Source organism: Protopterus annectens, chromosome 7.part1, assembly GCF_019279795.1.
Source record: "Protopterus annectens isolate FY-2018-M chromosome 7.part1, PAN1.0, whole genome shotgun sequence".
NCBI lineage: Eukaryota > Metazoa > Chordata > Ceratodontiformes > Protopteridae > Protopterus > Protopterus annectens.
Window position 1 is genome coordinate 303,523,731 of NC_056740.1, and position 21,659 is coordinate 303,545,389.

Consider the following 21,659-nt stretch of genomic DNA (forward strand, 5'->3'; position numbering starts at 1 on the left):
ACCATGGAGAGCACCCACCCCTGCTTGGGACCTTAACTTTCTACTGGAAAATCTCACACTACCCCCCCCCCCCCACACTTTGAGCCTGCAGTGTTAGCAGAGTTAAAATTCCTCTCTTGGAAAACAGCCTTGCTTCTGGCCATCACTTCAGCTAGAAGAGTGTCTGAGCTACAAGCACTTATGGCTGTGGAACTGTTCATTATTTTTCATGCTGACAGGGTCTCCCTCAGGACTAATCCTTCCTTTATGCCTAAAGTGGTGTCCAGTGTGGCTCTCAACCAATCTAGCCATCTGCCAGCATTCTTCCCTAATCTTCAAAATAAAGGGGAAAGGATCCTACACACTTTGGATGTGCACAGACAGCTCAGAGTCTACCTGGATAGGACTAAACCCTTCAGGAAATCTGACCAGTTACTACTCAGTTTTGCACAAGGGGCGCAGAGGGCAAGGCCATTTCAAAACAGACAATTTCCAAATGGATAGCACACTGTATCCATTTCTGCTACAAACACCATGGGAAACCAACTTCTCAGGGGGTCAGAACACATTCCACTAGGCAATTTCTACCTCCACAGCATTCCTCAGGGGAGTCTCTACCAGGGACATTCTGGAAGCTGCTACCTGGAGTTCTGTACACACTTATCACCTGCCCATCTTTTCCAAATCCAGGACGGGTTTTGCAACAACAGTTTTGCAGGGCATACTAGCCAGCCCAAACTCTTCTTGACTGTCTCCTCCCTTTCTTCAGCTTTGGGAATCAACTCAGGTCTGATGACTGCAACAGTGAAACACTAAGAATATAGTAAAGTTCTGTACACTTACCATAAATGTAGATGTTCGAGTGTATTCACTATTGCAGTCTTGGTTTCCCTCCCTCCAGCCCCCTTCTCTCTCTCTCCCCTCTCTCTGTGTATATTACTCAGCCCTTATAGGGGTATTGGTATTTACTTTTTGCTGATGGCGACTTCCCCACCGTAACTTAGCTCTGTTTTGGGGGGGCTCCTGACATTTGGGGCAAGACAAACTGATGTAATGGTGTCAGCTGCCTGTTTTTATACCCCTGATGACCTGACGTCAGTCCTGGAACAGCAGCAACTGATGCAAAAATACTAAGTCTCAGTATTCGGGCATACTGAGGGCTATCTGCAGGCAGATAACCCAAGTGTGATGACTGCAACAGTGAATACACTCGAACATCTACATTTATGGTAAGTGTACACAACTGTACTTTGCTTTTCATGCAAAGTCTTCATTGGATGATATTTGTGCAGCTGCGACTTGGGCTACCCCTCATACCTTTATCACTCATTACAAATTAGATTTGGTCTCCAGAGGAAGAGCATCTTTTGGTTCAGTGGTACTCAGGAACATCCTTCCATGAGGTCCTCCCAGGACTAAAAGTAGCTAGGGACTCTGTCTTATCAGGAAGGAATGAGTGAAGATTAACAACATCAGATAAAAAAGTTATGTTCTTACCATAACATTCCATCTGTGTTGTTAATCTTCATTCATTCATTACGTCCCACCCTCCTACCCTCTCCAAGAGGTTTCTGGAGGATCAGATTGGGTCCAAATCCCGAATTAGGGTTTCTGCTCAGAAAAAGCCTCTGCTTTCTTTGTCAAGGGCAAACTCGATCTGAGGTATCAGGGAAGGGGGCACTATGGGTAAATCTTAGTTCGAGAGTTTTTTGGCTGGCACGAGCTTGTCACAAGGCCGACTCGGTTCTGAGGACAGAACCGACACCCATCAGTAATGAATGAATGAAGGTGAACAACACAGATGGAACGTTATGGTAAGAACATAACTTCTTTCTTTTTTACTTGCAATGTCAGGATGGCTGTCCTTAGTTGTAAACCACTGATTAGAAATTTTTTTTTTACAAATCAATATAAAACATACTTGTCCTGGTAGTATTTCTTGTGGCAAAACTGTTTTTATAGATGTTTAATATGTTTGTTATCTAATCTACCAGTATTCAAAAGAGCAGAGAATTGTTAAGTTTGTTGTATGATCAGGCAGAATGTAAAACTTCAGAATTCTTATAATTCTTAGACACATTTCTTTAATAAACTGTTTCTCATGTTTCAGAGTGTAATTGCAATAATCATGCAACAAGATGCCACTTTGATATGGCAGTGTACCTTGCAACTGGAAACATCAGTGGAGGAGTCTGTGATGACTGCATGCACAACACAATGGGACGTAACTGTGAGCTCTGCAAACCTTACTACTACCAAGACCCAACCAAGGACATCCGTGATCCCAGTGTCTGCAGAGGTAACTCTACTGTTTATTATTCCCCTGGAAAAGGTTTGCCTTTTATTTGTGAGATGTCTTTGTAGAATTTAACTGCAGAAAAGCTTCTTCAGTTCCAAAGTATAATAGGGCTGTGCTTATAGAAAGACACTTTTACAGCTGTTCTAATGTAGTTGACTTTAATCCCTCAAGTAACTGTACACAAGCTGTTATTTAACAGTGCAAAGTGCAATCTATGTGCATCAGAAATATCTACAGGGTAGATTTGCAATAAGCTGTACAACCACACAAACCAACCTGGGCTCATATATGTAAAGCCAAATCCTTGCCCTGTTTGCAACATAATGTCAACAGGTAATTTGCTTGCACTTCCTGTCGACGAAATGAACTACTTAATATTCATGTGTCGATCATATGAACGTTAGACCAAATGAATTTCAACATTTTGATAGTAAACCATGTGTGTATGTGTGTATATATATATATATATATATATATATATATATATATATATATATATATATATGTGTGTGTGTGTGTGTGTGTGTATGTGTATATGGGAGCACTTTACATGCTCAAATTACTGAAAGCTCGAATTGCATATGGTCTCGACCATATGCTCGAGCTTTCCGTAATTCGAATGTGTAAAGTGTTAAAAAATAACACTTTGCTTACCTTAAAACATTACTTACACACAGAGGCAAGGACCCCTGTATGCTCTGTGTGTAAGTAATGTTATATATATATATATATATATATATATATTTTTTTTTTTTTAAAGCTTGATTAGACCAAACATCAACATGCAAAATAATCAATGTAGAAATGTTAACACTGATGTTAACAAGCAACTACACATGCTCTGAAAATCAGCCTCAGCATATGCAAAATATAAAGTTAAAAATAAAAGCACTGTGTTTTCCAGGGAGGCAAGTCCCCTTATACCCCTACACCCTCTGCTAATCAGATTTATTAATTCTGATCGTTCAAGACAAGGGCATATTCCTCAGCTTCATGAACTGTGCGATCTTGGACAACTGTCGAACAGCTGCTTAGTCAAACATAAATGACCAAACACACAACCTATCTTTTGCGGGGAACCCATACAAATATATATATTTTTCTATTTTGTATACTGTGATTTGTTTTCTTTACACTGTGTTTTACTTGTGTTCTGCTTTTAACTGCATATTACAACTTGAAAAGAGACCACAGCTCTGTCTCTTGTGAGTCAGACAGAAATTAGAACAGACACAAACGTAAAGTTACCCGAATTATAAAACTTATAAAACAAAAAACACAACACTGTCAAGAACACTCGAGCCGTTTATTAAACACACTAAGCGCTTTCACCCATCAGTCTTTTGGGCTTTTTCAGCGTAAAAACAACAACAGTAAATGCTATCCTTTTATATAGAATTAAATAAATAAATAAATAAATAATTTTATTATCCAATTAACCAGTAAAAAAATTATCTGGTTACAACCTTCATAGTAAAGAATCAAGGGAAATGTGATTTATACTTCAAAATACTGCAGATGGAGATGCTATCATTAATACCTGGTGTCTTTGTAGCATCCAAACAAAGCTGCCATAAGCATCCTCTTATCTCCAATAAAGTCTTAAAATCTCCACCAACTTCACTCTTTGGTACTCTGTCAATTACAAAAAATAAAAACTTTTTAAAATTCTCACAGGACTCACTATGGGGTAAATTAAGCACTAGCCTTATTCTTGTTTTTGATATCTTTATTATGCTCCAATATACGTTTTCTTAACTTATAAAGCTAGTTAGCTAAGATTAACTTTTTAAGAAAGAAATGTCCAAATTAATTGACATGTTTAAGAACAGAGGATATCCAATGGACCTCTTTCTTAGAGTACTTAACGAGATTACTAAGAAAAGAAAGTCTGTTTTTCAACCTATTATTTTGGACCATACAAGAGACGAGATCAACAAGGATAAACAAAGGATTATAGCAACAAACAATTTTGCCAAAGGTGCTGCTATGATATTAGAGTACAACCATATGGCACCCAAGGTAAAATCTATTATTCAAATGAATTGGGACAGTGTATTTACTGGTGTTTTGAGAGAAACACTGGTACCTGTCCCTATGTTTACATACAGTCAAAGGGTTAACTTGAAAGAATTATTGGAGAGGGGCACAGAGACTTTTAATCAGAACACCTCTCAAATGAGTAAATGTGACATGTGTAGTGCCTGTAAGTTTATAAATGGTGGCCCATATGTGTATGTTAACAATCATTCCAGATCACTTAAAGGACCACTACGGGCAAACAATGAAAAAACATATATTTTTTTATCTTGCCATGATTTACTGTACCTCCTAAAGCTGCCAGCAGCAAAATAAGTACTCTTTCCTAATTTTATTTTTTTACTCTTGTCTGCCCTCATGGGGGCAGACATTGTGATTCCTTTGGAAAGCTAAATCTGTCTCATAATGCACAGACTGTGGACATTGTAACTGTAACACAGATATGGTTATTTACTTAGCTACCTGCCTAAGCTGCCCTGTGTTTTATGTTGGTAAAACTGTACGTAAGTTAAGAATACGTGTATTAGACCATAATAGAGAGATCCAAAACAAGAAAAAGGCTAGTGCTTTATTTACCCATAGTGAGTCTTGTGTGAATTTTAAAAAGTTTTTCTTTTTTGTGATTGACAGAGTAACAAAGAGTGAAGTTGGTGGGGATTTTAAGACTTTACTGGAGATAAGAGAATGCTTATGGCAGATTTGTTTGGATGCTACAAAGACACCAGGTATTAATGATAGCATCTCCATCTGCAGTATTTTGAAGTATAAATCACATTTCCTATAACCTTTTATATTTTGTTTTTTAAATTAAAAGCACTGTATTGTGAAATCTTATTATTGAGTTGCATTTTTATGTGTATCAAAGCATTTTAACAGAGTAGTAGTAAGCCTTTGGTTTGTTTTAAGTAAATTTTTTACTATGAAGGTTGTAACCAGATTCAGTTTTTTACTGGTTAATTGGATAACTGAATTAATTAATTAATTAATTAATTAATTAATTAATTAATTAATTAATTTTATATGAAAGGATAGCATTTACTGCTGTTTTTTTTACTCTGAAAAAGCCCAAAAGACTGATGGGTGAAACTGCGTAATGTGTTTAATAAACTTCTCGAGTGTTCTTGGCAGTGTCGTGGTTTTTGTTTTATAAGAAATTAGAACAGGTCAGTTAAGGAGTCACACATAAGTTAGACCAGGTTAGTTAAGGTTAATCATCTGTGAACTGAGGGGGTGGCGCTAGGAACTAAACCTTCTATTTAAGGGGTAAAATAAAACATTTCAGAGCTTTACCAGAAAGGCTCACCCAGATTCTGCTACAGTTTGTTGTGAGGGAAAGGTTAATTTGCTTTTTATTTGTTGTATTTATAGGTTCATAGGTAAGTACTAGGCTATCTGTCCGAGGGCATCTATAAGCCTAGCCAGAATGTGTTGGCTTTCGCTGCCCCCTTAGATTGGTTCCCTGTGCCACGGTCCAGCAGAGCCACTAGTCCCCTGTGCCTCTGTCCAGCAGAGCCACTGCAGTGATCCTCGGGGTAAATTTTCTGTTTCCCATCCACTCGTCAAGGTTTCTCTTGAAGAGTATTAGTGAGGGACTCTGCCTAATGTAAATTTGAATCCTGTTGCAAAGCATGAGGAGTCTCTGGGACAGGAATCTATCCCTCCAGCACATCCTATTTATCATTGTGGTGAGGTTTAGATCCCTAGAGCATGTGGCTCTCGGGGATTTATTTTTGTTTAGGTGGAGCATGTCCATCAATTTGCGGTGGTGCAGCGGTAGCGTTGTTGCCTCACAACAAGAGGTTCTCCTGTTCGATTCTCAGCTGGATTTCCTTCTGTGTGGAGTCTGCATGTCCTCTCCGTGGCCGAGTGGTGTTAGAAAGACATGCGGGAATGGGCGTGCCTTCGCTAAAGGTTGGGCATCGGGCTGGCAACTCGGCATCATAAAAATCTACTGCCAATCATTAGCGGACCGGAGTTCCGCTGTGGCGACCCCTAACCGGGAAAAGCCGAAAAGACCAAAAAAAAATGTCCATCAATTCTGGGTTGGACATGGCCTTGTATGTCAGGCAGAGATCACTTCTGAGTAAGCGGTATGCAACAGAGTACAGCTGGAGTTTCTTCAGTCGGGCTACATAGGGCATATGTTTGAGGCCAGTAATCCTCTTGGTGAGGTACTTCTGTGGTCTTTTCAGCTGTTGCAGGTGTCTTGTAAGGTACATCCCAAATGGGACGTTGTACTGTATGATGGGTCTGATGAGTAGAGGGGCACAGTAACCTCTTTTGTTCTAGATGTGAACCCTTTTGTGATTAGGTGGGCCACACAAAAGAATTTTCTAACCACCTTGGCAATATGATTATCAAAGGAGAGATTACTATCTACTTGGGTCCCCAGATCCCTTATTACATTTTCTATATTTAGGAGACTACCACGTATGTGGTAGTTCGTGTGTACTTTTTTCCCAAAGGGGATGACTATGAACTTTTTGGCATTTAGCTAGAGGCCATGATTTTGACACCAGGTATCCGTCTCAGTGAGACCCTTCTGGAGGATGTCTGTATCAGCTGGAGAGTCAGTTATGGCCCCCAGTTTGCAGTCGTCTGCGAACTTGGTCAGCCATAGTCCTCCTGTGCTTGCCTGTAACTCTGAGAAGTATATACCAAACAGGAGGGGTCCCAGGACTGAGCCCTGGGGGGCGCCACTTGTAACTGCTTTAGAGTCGAACCTAGCGCCTGCAACTCTCACCGTGTGGGTTCTATCCATGAGCCAATTTGCAACCCATCTCATGACATAAGGGATTATGTTCAGGCTGGTGAGCCTGTCTATAATACCAGAATGGGGAATGGTGTCAAAAGCCTTTGCAAGGTCTAGGTAGGCTGTGTGGACTTCTTTTCCCTCGTCTATAGCCTTGGCAACTGTCTCAAAGAAGTCCACCAGGTTTAGGAGGCATGATCTGCCCTTAACAAAGCCAAAGTGGGTAGGGTCCAATGTTTGAAGGTTCCCAATGTCTCTGTTAATGAATTCCATGATGATGAGCTCCATAGCTTTGCAGATGAGGCTACTCAGGCTTATAGGGCGATAGTTCCCGGGGTCCGTTTTGGCTCCACCTTTGTGGAGCGGAATAACTGTTGCTGTGCGCCACTCTATGGGTACGCAGCCTGTAGAGAGGCTGATTTTGAACAGCGTGTTTAGGTGAGGGGTTAGTTCATTTTGGAGCTCGTGTAAGACACAGCCTGGGACACCGTCTGGTCCCATTGAAGCTGTATTTTTGGCTTTGGATAGGGCTGTTTTAACCTGTGTGTCAGTAATTGCCGGGGCACTACATTCTTCTGGTATGGTTATGGGCCCTTTAGGGGGTGAGAGGGGGGGTGAAACTTGCACTAAACCTGTCTGCCAGAATGTTGGCAGTGTCAGTCGGCTCAGTGTATTTTCTGCCATTCTGCACTAACTCAGAGCAGATCTGAGAGTTTACACTTAGGTTCTTGACATAGCTAAAGAACGCTTTGTGGTTATCTTTGGAGTCCTTGGCAGTTTTTCTTTCGAAGCTAGCCTTAGATGATTTTATGAGGGATCGTAGTGTCTTGCTGATACTAATCAGGGATATCTTTCCTCCTTGGGATTTTACTCTTTTCTGCACTAGTTTTCTCCTTCTATTGTATAGCTTGTTTATAGCAGTGGTCCACCAGACTGGTTTCCTTTTCTTGGAGGAGTGAGTCTTGGTTTTGCTTGGGATAGCATGATCCTTGCATTCTTGCAGGTGCTCATAGAGTGCCTTTGTAAGGGATTCAGCAGCTTGGACAGGGTTGTCCTTTAGCATGGGGGTTGTGAACATTTCCACCTCGGTCTGTCGGAGTAACGCGAAGTTTGCTTTTGAAAATTTTTCACTGTGGTTTCCTTGATTTGGGGTGGGGGCGGAATGTGGATATCCAGAGTGATTAGTCTATGGTCTGAGCTAACCAGCGAGGGTTTGATCTCCGGTGTAGAACACCGGTCGCTCATATTGGTGATGACCAGGTCCAATATGTTGTCACCTCTGGTAGGGTGTTGACCAGTTGATCCAGGGCGTTCGAGTTTATAAATTCTAGGAAGCATTGGGCAAGAGAGTTAGTACTTGAGTAGTTCCCCACAGTTAATGTTTGGGTAATTGAAATCACCCAATATTAGGGCGTTTGGTAGGACTTTCATATTTTGCAGTGTCTCCAGAAATGCAGAATGGGGGTCCTGGGTCATGGTGGGTGATCTGTAGCAAGTTAAAATTTGAATTGCAGTTTTGCCCGTTGTTAGTTGCACATGGATGATCTCTGAGGTATTGTGCTGTGCCGCTAACCTGGAGGTGTGGGTATCCTTGATGAATATGGATACACCCCTACCTTTTGTGTTTCGGTCTGGGTTCTGTGGCTGAAAAGTATGGTATGAGTTATAGCCTGGTAGTGCTGGGGTGCCCTCTGGAGCCTTAAACCAGGTTTCTGTTACTGCACAGATATCGATGTTCTCCATACTGAGGAGTGCCTCGAGTGCATGCATTTTGAGGTTTAGACATCTGGCGTTGAGTAGCATTACCCTCAGTTTTTGGTTACTTGTGCTATTTACGGTGGTGGGTTTGGCTTTTGAGCCTTGTCTAAAAAAGGCACTATAGGGGTGGCAAAAGCCTTGGCCAGTATTCAAAAGCCTAAGGGTGACAGGTGCAAGCCATCTCTTGCGAAGAAATGTGGCTTATCCAGCATGTCATCCCAGGTGGACAGATACTGGATCCCCTTTGAATGACACCAGAAACTTAGCCAATTGTTGAAATTGATAATTTTTTCTTTATACTGTGGCATCATTCTTGGTGAGGGCAGGATGCTACTCAGGGTCAGGGTCATACCGGCCTGGGCTACGTGATCAGAGAGGTCTTCCATGTCTCTTTTCATGTAGTCCAGGGAGGTACATCTCAGGTCATTCACACCAACATGGACAATGACAGAGTCATATTTGTACTTGTTCTGGAGTGACCAGAGTGCTTGTGTTATGTGGCGGATCGTGGCGCCCGACAGGCAGCAACTGTAACCTTCTCCTTGTCCAGTTTAGTTAGTGGGACATCAGTGTGCCTGACTATAGAGTCGCCTATTACTCGTGTGTGGGGTATGTTATTTTGCCTTAAGGGCTGTGATTGCGTGACACACTGTATATGTGAAGTATGTGTTTCATAGTTTGTGATGGGGTGTGGAGGTTGCTTGGGTGTCTGCTTTGGAGGTCTCTGTTGCTTTTGCAGATTTTTATTTAGAGTATTCGAGTATGTTTTTGTGTATTTATGTGTGTTATTTGCCGGTGTTGGTTTAGTAGGGCTATGCGAGACTGGTGGTGTGTTGCAAGTATTTTCCTTCTCCTCTTGACTGTCAGTTCCAATCTTGGGTTGAGAGAGCTGTACCTCCAGTTTGGCTGTATAATTGCATCTCTCGCATATATTAGTGTTTGGTGGTAGGAGGAGAGGGTTGTCTGTGTACATAAGGCAGTTGTAACATTGCCTCAAAATGCCCAGATTCACCAGTTGGACTGGAAAGTACACCTGAAACTGCCCTTTGGACATGCCTGAATAGGTAAAGTGAGCTGTTTGCCTTTTTCTATTTTGTATACTGTGATTTGTTTCCTTTACACTGTGGTTTACTTGTATTCTGCTTTTAACTGCATGTTAAAACTTGAAAAGAGACCACAGCTCTGTCTCTTGTGAGTCAGACAAAAATTAGAACAGGTCAGTTAAGGAGTCACACATTATTTAGACTAGGTTAGTTAAGGTTAATCATCTGTGAACTGAGGGGGTGGAGCTAGAAACTAAACATTCTATTTAAAGGGTAAAATAAAACATTTCAGATCTTTACTGGAAAGGCTCACCCAGACTCTGCTACAGTTGGCTGTGAGGGAAAGGTTAGTTTGCTTTTTATTTGTTTTATTTTGTATTACTTATTGCCTTTTTCTATTTTGTATACTGTGATTTGTTTTCTTTACACTGTGTTTTACTTGTACTCTGCTTTTAACTGCATATTAAAACTTGAAAAAAGACCACAGCTCTGTCTCTTGTGAGTCAGACATAATTTTTTCCCCACCCTCCCATCTGGTTACTGTTGTGTTCTTAAACACCACTGTCTTTCTACTTGCCTGACCAGTATGTTAATTTGACCATATATCTCATTTCCTCTCTGCTTTTATTGGCTGGTGTGTATAAGCACAAAATTATCATTTTGTGAAATCACTCCCCTTCAACTATTTAAATTTATTGGCCATCCTATTCCATAGTACCAGAATACAAAAGTGACCACCCCTTTCAATCTAGCTTGCTGTTTTAAAAATAGTGACTCTCCACTAAAACTTAACTTTTTAGACAGGTGAAACTTAAGTTACTTTCGTTCACATCTGACTCCTCTAGTGCACACTGCAGTGTTTAGGATAAACCATTTTTTTTCATCCTATCTTTAAGCATCTATTGCAAGACCACCAGCTATTTGAGTTTCCACATTCTGCTTCTCAGTAGTCATCTTGGGATTAGTGCTTCTGTTTTGAACTGGTGAGAGGAGTGCAATTACATTTTTTTCCTGGAGACTGCTGATCACCAGGAAGCTTAATAACTGCTTTATAGGTGACAGCTTGGAATCTGTGTTTATCTGATCCTGGTGACAGTAGGAGCAGAGTGCACTGATTCTTGACTCTTTCTGGTTAGAGAGTGAGTGTCTGTGCTTAATGTACCTGATTGGTCTTGTTGTTATTCGAGGCATCTATCAGAAAAAGGCTACAAGCCTGCAGACCCTTGCATCATCTGGGACAAGACTGTGGATCACCAAACAGGCCGTGGCCTGATTCTCTTCTTGGAATTGGTGCTAAAATTTTGCTTCTGGTGAGAGAGGAAGCAAAGGAGTATTGTATCCCAACAGAGTGAAGCTGTGCTGAGACCAGCATTAGTAGTAGCCAGACAGTAGCCATTCATGTGACTCCCCTCGTTTCATCATTCTTGACAAGCTAATTCTTTATTTTTCAGTAAGTACTACTTGATTTCTTTCTAACTTCAGAATATCTGCCTAAATACTTCATCCTTAAATTTTCAGGGTCTACATTATAGTTTCCCCTCAAGTGTTTGGCAGTGCTCTGTACAGACTCAGACACCCTGAGTGACATTTTCCTGTAAAAGGAATACATAAGGAAACAGCTCCAGTACTTAGTAGTAATGGCCATCCCTCCTGGCATGTCTAAAGGTAAGTTCCCTGTGCTTTCTCCTATTAACCTGGTGAACTTGGGCATTCTGAGGCAGTGTAGCAACTGCCTCATGTACGTATACAACTCTCTCCTCTTATCTCTCAACACTCAGACTTGTGAGAGATGCACTTATTTATCCAAATTGGAAGACATGCACTCTCAAGTCAAGACAGGAATAGCTGGTCAAGAGGAGAAGGTCAACACCTGCACTGCACCACATGCAACACAGAGCCCTCCAGAACACCCACCATTACAGCTCTCACATAAAAACACAAATCACACACCCACCTTTGCAGAGGCTCTCAATAGAAATCTACCCAAACAGCAGAGACCTCCAAGGCAGAAACGCTCTCGACCACCACAGCACAGCACAAACCACAAGACACATAGCTCACCTACACAGTGTGCCCCTCAACCTAAGCCCCTAAGGCAAAACAGCTTCCCCAGTACACTAATCATGGGTAACTTGATAGTGAGGCACACTGATGTCCCACTCACTAGGTTGAATAAGAAGAAGGTAACAGTCAGCTGTCTATCAGGTGCCAGAATCCGACACATAACACTCCACAACAAGTACAAGTATGACTCTGTCATTGTCCATGTTGGTATGAATGACCTGAGATACACCTCCCTGGACTACATGAAAAGAGACGTGGAGGAGCTCTTGAATTATGTGGCGGCCCAGGCAGGTATAACCCTAGTCCTGAGCAGCATCCTACCGTCGCCCAAAATGGTACCACAGTACAAGTAGAAAATGATTGAGTTCAACAATTGGCCAAGTTTCTGGTGTCATTCTAAGGGGATCCAGTATGTCTGCTTGGGATGACATGACTGACAGACCTCGATGCTTTGCCAAAGATGGGCTGCATCTGTCACCCCTTGGTTTCTGTATACTGGCTAAGGCTCTTGCCACCCCTATAGTGCCTTTTTTTAGGCAGTGTTCCAAAGACCAAATTACCACCATAACAGCTATAAATAAATGCAATCTGAGAGTCATGCTGCTCAGTGCTAGAAGTCTAAATCTCAAGATGCACTTGCTCAAAGCACTCCTCAAAATGGAGAACATCGATATTTGTGCTGTAACAGAGACCTGGTTTAAAGCAGCAGAAAGCACACCTGCGCTCCCAGGCTATAACTCATTCCACACCTTTCAGCCCCAGAACATGGCTCGAAGCTCCAAAGGTGGTGGTGTTTCCATATTCATAAAGGATATATACACCTCCAGACAAGTAGCCCAGCATAATGCAGCCGAGATACTTCAGGTACAACTAACATTGGGTAAGACGGCAAGTCAGGATGTAGCCTGCTACAGGTCCACAACCATGTCTCAAGACTCTCACTCCACATTCCTAAGCACCCTGGAAACTATTAGGGTCCAACCCAACACTCTCATACTAGGTGACTTCAACTATCCCACCATCAACTGGGAAAACTGCTCATGCACCAATACACTGGCCCAACGCTTCCTGGAATTCATCAATTCCAATGCCCTGGACCATCTCATTTTTACCCCAACTAGAGGAAGCAACATCCCTGACCTGGCTATTACTGACATGGGCAACCATTGCTCTACACGAATAGTCAATTCCTCCCTGGTTAGATCCGACCACAAACTAATCACCATGGAAATCCACATCTCATCCACACACCCTCGCAAAGGTAACCACCATGAAAAACTTCTCCAAAGGTGACTTTGGCCTCCTAAAAACAGAGTTGGCTAACTTCACGGCACCCATGTCAATGGAAAATAGATGCATTACTGCCGAATCATACACCAATGCACTGTACGAACACGTACATAAATGCATGGAACTAACCCTACCCAACAGAACTTAGACATTCTCCTCAAAAAAAAGAAGCCAATCTGGTGGTCCCCTGACATTAATAAACTCTACAATAGAAGAAAGAAACAGTTGCAGAAAAAGGTGACATCCCAAGACTGGAAAAACTCTTAGACTCAATAAAAAGTCGAGAGCTCTCATCAAAACCTCTAAAGCCAGCTATGAAGGCAGAATTGCGGCAGACACTAAAAACAACCACAAAGCCTTCTATAGTTATATCAAGAATCTCCACGGCAATACCCAGCTTTTCTCTGAGTTACTGCACAATGGTACCTCATATACTGAGCCAACAGATATTGCCAACATACTGGCTGACAGATTCACTGCCAACTTTACCTCCCCCCCCAAAGGACCAATCACAATACCTGAGGAATGCCAGGCATGCAGCATTACTGCAGCATAGGTTAAAGCCAACTTTACCCCCCCCCCCCCAAAGGACCAATTACAATTCCTGAGGAATGCCAGGCATGCAGCATTACTGCAGCGTAGGTTAAAGCTGCATTTTCCAAGGCCAAGAATACAGCTTCCATGGGACCCGACAATATCCCTGGATGTGTTCTACATGAACTACTAAGTGAACTGGCACCACATCTGTGTGCCCTGTTCAATCACAGCCTCACCTCAGGCTTTGTCCTTACCGAATGACGCACTGCTACAGTCATCTCTCTCTCTCTCCCTAAAGGGGGAGCGACTACAGACCCTGGGAATTATCGCCCCATTAGCCTGATGATCCCACACGGTTTGGTTTTGTGAAAGGTAGATCAAGCCTTCTCAACCTGGTTGTCTACTTTGAGTCAGTCACCAGAGCTGTGGATGAGGGCAAGGCTGTTCATACAGCCTACCTCGATCTGGCCAGTAGGTTCATAGATTAGTACTAGGCTGAATACCCTTGTGGGCCATTTCAAGTCTGACCAATTACCCCATGTGAGAATCAAACTCTGCACCTTGTGTCTGTAAGGTAAACCCCTTAACCATTGTGCCATCCTCCCACCTCCTTAAAAGCCACCTCTCAGAAGTGGAATATGAACTCACGCCTCCATATGGAGACCAGAATCCCCATGAAAATTGGAAGGAGTTTAATCCTTGAGTCTGGCGTCTTAGACCACTCAGTCATCCTCTCATGGACATAAACAGCCTTTGCGAGGCTCAAACCCAGGACCCTGCACACAATAGCAAAAGTGATTTACCACTAAGCCATGTCAGATATACATAGGGAGGTCTTTGCCAAGGCCTTTGATACCATTCCCCACTCAGGAATTATTGATTGATAAACTCACCAAACTAGGCATCAACCCCTATATCACTAGATGGGTTGCAAATTGGCTCACAGATACAACCCACAGTGTGAAAGTAGCGGACTCCAAGTCAAAATGCTGACCAGTCACGAGTGGAGTCCCAGAGGGATCAGTCCTGGGTCCTCTCCTGTTTGGTATCTACTTCTCAGAAGTCCAGGCCAACATGGAGGCACTCTGGCTGACCAAGTTTGCAGATGAGTGCAAGCTGGGAGCCATTATTAACTCCCCAAGTGATGTAGACATCCTACAAAAATACCTCACTAAAACCAATGACTGGTGTCGAAACCATGGCCTTAACCTTAATGCCAAAAAATGCGTTGTCATCCCCTTTGGGAAAAACTCAGTTCCCACTAATTACCACATTGATGGGAGCCCACTGAACACTGAAGGCATTATTAGAGATCTGAGGACACAGGTTGACAGCAACCTCTCATTCAACCACCACATTGCCATTCATTCATCAACCTTTCAAATTAGTCTTTCCATCTCCTCAACACACTCTCCTCGCTTGTGAGTACGTTTCCCTCATTATCCTTTATCACCTTTACCTGCTGCACATCTTTCCTAGTTCAGTCCCTCTGTCTAGCCAATCGGTACAGGTCCTTTTCTCCCTCCTTAGTGTCCAACCTTTCTTACAACTCTTCATATGCCTTATCCTTAGCCTACGCCACCTGTCTTTGCCGTGCACCTCATCTCCTTATACTCCTTTCTACTTTCTTCATCTCTCTGACAATCCCACTTCTTCTTTGCCAACCTCTTTCTCTGTATACTCTCCTGTACTTCTTCATTCCACCACCATATCTCCTTGTCATCCCTCCTCTGTCCAGATGTCATACCAATCACTTTTCAAGCCATCTCCCTTACTTGCTCTTCTATAGTTGTCCAGCTATTTCGTAACTTTTCACTGCCACCCAGTGCCTGTCTTAACTCATCCCTGAACTCCAACTCACAATTACCCTTTTTCAGTTTCCATCATTTGATCCTTGGTGCTGCCATCACACTCCTCCTCCTCCTCTTGATCACCAACGTCATCCTACAAACCACCATCCTATGCTACCTAACTACACTTTCCCAGGTCACCACTTTACAGTCTTCAATCTCCTTCAAACTGGCCCTCCTACATAAGATATAATCCACCTGTGTGCATCTTCCTCCACTCTTGTATGTCACCCTGTGCTCCTCCCTCTTGTTAAAATATGCATTCACCACAGTCATGTCCATCCTTTTCGCAAAATCCACTACCATCTGACCTTCTGCATTCGATCCGGTATGGAAATATTTACTGTTGTCAGCATGAATTATTTGGCAAAGTTTTACGCCGGATGCCCTTCCTGACGCAACCCTCCCCATTTATCCGGGCTTGGGACCAGCACAAATAAATGCACTGGCTTGTGCATCCCCAGTAGCTAGGTTATACAGACACACACACACACACACACACACACACACACACACACACACACACACACACACACACACACACACACACACACACACACACTATGAGGGAGGAATGAGGGCTATACAATATTGGATGGAACAGTTTAGATTAATCAGGGAAGAAGAATGTGAATTTTTGTTACACCTGTTAAAATTGGTGTTAGAACATAATGATTTTTTATTTGAGAACCAATGGTATTTACAGCTAAAGGGAAGGGCTATGGGGGCAACTTTTGCCCCAATTTATGCAGACCTGTTTATGAGATATTTTGAGGTTCAGTACATTTACACAGCTCCATCATGTTTTAAAACTAAGCTCATAATGTGGCGTAGATATCTTGATTGTTGGGTTGTATGGGGGGGGGTGAACAGACTGATTGGCATTCATTTGTGACATATCTTAATCACAGTATATATGGTATTAAATTTACTGGGGGTATTAACCCCACGGAGGTTGATTTTCTGGATGTTAGAGTTAGTAAGGCAAGGGATGGTACTATAGTTACTGACCTTTACAGAAAACCATTTTCCAAGAATGCCTTTTTATATGCCGACAGCTGTCACCCCCGCCACACAATCCACAATATACCAGGGTCACAATTCCAACGAGTTAGGAGAATTTGCTCCAATGAATCTTTGTTTGATATACAGGCTTTAGATTTGAAAACTAGATTCATTAAAAGAGGTTATAACAAAACAATGATAGATTTGAAAACTAGATTCATTAAAAGAGGTTATAACAAAACAATGATAGATAGAGTACACAGGCAATCTTAAAATGGTGATAGAACACAAATGCTGTTGAATAGAGAGCCACTTGTCAGGTCTGGTAATAATAAGGTGAGATTTATCACCACCTATGGTACAAATACCTTTCACATCAAAGACATTATTTCTAAATATTAGCATTCAGATCCCTTTTTCACACAAGTATTTCAGGATGAGTGTAGTTTTGGATATAGAAAAGGAAAATCATTGGGGCAACATTTTTCATCTTTTAAGAAGGGCAGTAAAGTGATTTCTAAACAAGTTGGTAGTACAGTGGGAAGCACTTATTGCGGTTTCTGTAAATACTGCAAATTGATGTCCAAGACCAAGTCTTTTACATCAGTTAATACTAGGAGGGTGTTTGACATTAAATATCTAATAAAATGCACCAGCACATGGGTTGTGTATATGGCTGTATGCCAATGTGGGGCATTTTATATAGGTCAGACCTCATGTGCATTGAAACAGAGAATAACCCTCCATATTAGTGATATAAAGTGTCAGCAGGTTCATAGTGCTTTATACAAACACAAATTAATTCATACTACGGCTCATTTTGTGTTTGCTGGGTTAGATATGGTAACTACATTAGAAGAAAACATCACGCTTAAACATAAAATATTGACTGAAAAGGAATGTCGTTGGATAGTCAATTTGGATGCCCTTTTTAAACCAGGTTTAAATGATGGTAGTTATTAGGGATAGAGGAGCTGGAGTTAGAGTTAGGCCTTTTAGTTATGCATTTGGTCCTTTACAATAATTTTCAGGGTTTTTTAGAGTTAATAACTTAGATGGGTTTCATGATTAATATGATGAACATATTTAGTTGGCTATATTTATATAAGTGTATTCCACAATATTTGGAAACATATTGTAGTGCATGTTGTCTTGACTAGACATATGCACTTGAGCATAAGATATAGACACAAGTGGGGTAGCACTAACTATAGAATATTTAATTACATTTACCAGTTGGGACATTATGTAAGTATCTTTTATATAGAAACATACATAAGGGATATAATACATATTGTTATATAATACTTTAAAATGGTATATGAGTGTATTTTTTATATGTGCTTCTTTGTTTACTTGGATTTGTGATTTCCATCAGTCTGGTATTTGTTTATTTTTCTGTATATTAGTTATTTATTTTTCTGTATATTAGTTATTAGGTTTTCATATATTAGATAGTTTTGGTGGAGGGCTTTTATATTATATTATATTTATTCATTATATATATTTTGTATGGATAAAAAGGATTTTGTATTGTATGTGAGGAAATTAGTGTTCACAAAATTGTGCTTACACCTTTAAATATTTGCTGCCTGTTGTTTGTTCTTGTACTTAAATCCGTAAGCTACAAAAAGCGTTCCGTCAACACCATAAACAAAAATGTCAGAGGAAAAAGAACGCCAACCTCCACAGATGCCAGAACACGTTCACTATCCACACATACAACCCCAGTCCTCTGGGAAGAAGTGACGATCCAATGTTATTCTCAAAACTGGAAAGTAGTCACCAGAATCAAAACTTGAGATAAAAATCTTCATTTATTGTAACAGAACATTAAGCGCTTTCACTCACTCAAATGTGAGCTTCATCAGAACATTTTGCAAACTTGTACAAAGAGTATAAATACTGTCTTTGGCGCCAAATCCATTTGAATTTAAAGAGGCATAGCACATGTAACTAATCACAGTGATTTAATGTAATATATAGTAAATAATTCCTAAAACAATTTATAACCACACAATCAGTATTTAAAGCACATAAAAATTAATTTATATATACTCTCATAGTTAGTCGATGATCATACTTCCAAGTAACATTATTTAATATATGCTTAAGCATGTATAATTGTCTATATAATATTCATATATATCCCTCTAAAAATATATCAATAATATAATAAAATAAGTACACTATACATAATGACTACTTCTATTTCTAAATAATTGATTTCTATTCCTAAATATTTAAAAATTACTATACTGTGAAAATATTAAATGAACCACATATATATGGATATGTACTACCGCAGTTCTTTTAACTGTAGTAGAGTTTCACAGTCTCCAAAAAACTGAACAACGTGTTCTAATATGATGAATTTAAATCCGTTGAAGTTCCTGCATATTGCGCTGTGCTTCCCTATATATATATATATATATATATATATATATATATATATATATATATATATATATATGTATATACACATATATATATATATATATATATATATATATATATATATATATATATATACATACACACACACACACACACATATATATATATATATATATATATATATATACATATGGTGCATTACCTTCATTGGTGTCCTCTTGTACTGTTGTGTAGGAAAGGGTTTCGTTCTCTTAGTCCTGTAATGAGTTGTAGGATAGTTCCTGCATTCTGTACTGGCAGTTGCGGTAGGCTGGGGTAACCATTGTGGTTAGTAGCCGGGAATTCTCCTACTTGGCCGGTAGCATTGTTACCAGGGTTTTTGTCCAGGTTGATGTAGGTGTGGTTATTTTGTGGATGTTTGTGGAGCTACACCCTCCACAGGCTCCCAGAAAAAGAAGCCTATACACGGCAGCTCTCAACAATTTGCTCACAACTTTCCAAAAAGTCTGCGAGCATGAGCTTAGGCAATTACTTAACAACCCGAACAATCGCAAATGGCATAATCTCACTATGCCTGAATGGAAAGCCCTTCAGGAGCTTAGCCAAGATAAAAATCTGCGCATCATGAAAGCAGTTAAGGGTACAGGTCTAGTTCTGATGGAGCAGGATGCCTACATCAGCAAAATCAAAAACCTGCTACAGAACCAGGACACCTACTTACCAGTAACTCGCAAGGAAGTGAACAAACACTTCTCTGGAATAGACAACGCTGCTTAAAAGACTGGAAAGGGAACAACTCACTCTGGAAGAATTTGTTTTCCTATCTGTGCACAATCCCAGCCTAGGGAGAGCATTAGGCATCCCCAAAGTGCACAAAAATCAAGCAGACACCCCTTTCCGACTGATCGTGTCCAACAAGAAGACCAAAACTGAACCCATAGTGGAATACCTGGACCAAACATACAATCTGCTCATGCAAGCCACAGCCTTCTATATCAAGGACTCATGGGACTTTCTAAATATACTGTACAATTCCAATCTTGATTTGTCTAAATGCTTGCTTGTTACATTGGATATAGTAGCACTCTACTAAAACATCCCACACAGGGAAGGGCTTAAAGCAGTTGAACTTTTTTGAACAAATATGCAAAATGTAAACCCGCAAAAAATGAAATTTTAATTGCTTTGATCACTGCAGTACTGAAAAATAATTTCTTTTACTTTGATGGAGAAATTTACTTACAGCTTAAGGGAGTTGCCATGGGGTCGAAAATGGCCCCAGCTTTCGCCAACCTGGTGCTTAGCACATGGGAACTCGAGTCCCTGATATACCTAGGAGGCTTTAACAAGGTTCACCTCTACCGTCATTCTTTTGATGACATTTTTTTCATGTGGGAAGGTACCAAAATGGAACTCGATTCCTTCCTTCACACACTTCAAAACAGTATCTCATACCTGGACTTTATAGTCTAAGGCTACGGTAACCATGTCTCATTTCTTGACACCCAAATTTTAATTGACCCACACTCAGGATCAATCAGCTCTAATGTGTTCCGCAAAAACACATACCACAACAACTTCCTGGACGACATTCTTTATGAAGAAGAACATGCTTAAGGGGCAGTTTATCCGTTTGTCCAGATTAATCTCAGATGACAACACTTTCCGTATGGAAAGCCAGTTCCTTTACAGTCTGTTTCTGAACAGAAACTACCCGCCCACCCTGAGCTCACAAGTATCCATGGAAGTCACCCAGTACCGCGAGGAGAGATACAGACCCATCCTCACTCAAGGTTTTACCCCCATGCAAACGAACCACATGGTGACAGCCACGGACAGAAGCTGCAGTTTTCCAGCCCCCATTAGTAGGGATTTGCTCCCTATAAAAAAAACATCATTGTCAAGAACTGGAATATAATCAGGGCCGATAAAGTTATTTTTCGAGCCCTTGGCAGCGCCCCAACCTTTGCCCACAAGAGGACCATGACTCTAAGACAATTTTTTGATAAAACAGAAGCACCCATCCTTAGGAATCCCCCCAATGCTGACACACAGACACCCACCGGCAGCCAAACAGGCATGCAACTGATGTGTAGTATGCCTGTTCATCTGCACAGGCTCCAGCTTCACTTTCCAACACATCAACCGAGTTTTTAACCTCAAAGGCACCTACAAATGCCACTCTGCTTTTGTAGTTTACGCCGCCATCTGAGAGACCTGTGGCTCCTTCTACGTAGGAAAGACTGCTCGCAAGCTCTCAGAGAGAGCAAAAGAGCACTGCGGGGCAGTCCGCAAGAAAGACCACCGGATTGCACTAGGCAGGCACAGCTCCTTCTGCCCCAACTTCAGCAAATTTAATTTTTTTGTACTCGAGCATGTACAATAATTCTACGGTGAATGTGAAACCTTATTTGAAGTAAAAGAATTAAAATGGCAACTCCTCCTCAATGCCGAAACGAAACCGGGACTTAATGAAAATAGCAATGTGAAATGTGCACTAAAATGGTTAGGCTGAATGTACTCCTAAACACGCCCACACATACACTCTGCACATTCACATTGGTTATATTGTCCTCTTCTTGCATTGATCCACTTTGACGGTCTCTTTACACTTTTACCATATCAAAACGCTGTATTCTACACCT

At 41.1% G+C, this 21,659-nt stretch overlaps 1 protein-coding gene across 1 annotated transcript in view; it reads left to right on the forward strand.

The window, feature by feature from the left end:
* LAMB2 (laminin subunit beta 2) overlaps nt 1–21,659 on the forward strand; it is a 3,750,789-nt gene that overhangs the window by 1,730,499 nt on the left and 1,998,631 nt on the right. Inside the window, exon 9 of the mRNA XM_044078730.1 lies at nt 2,090–2,278. Within this exon, the coding sequence (XP_043934665.1) occupies nt 2,090–2,278 (189 nt within the window). The remainder of the gene's footprint in view (nt 1–2,089; nt 2,279–21,659) is intronic.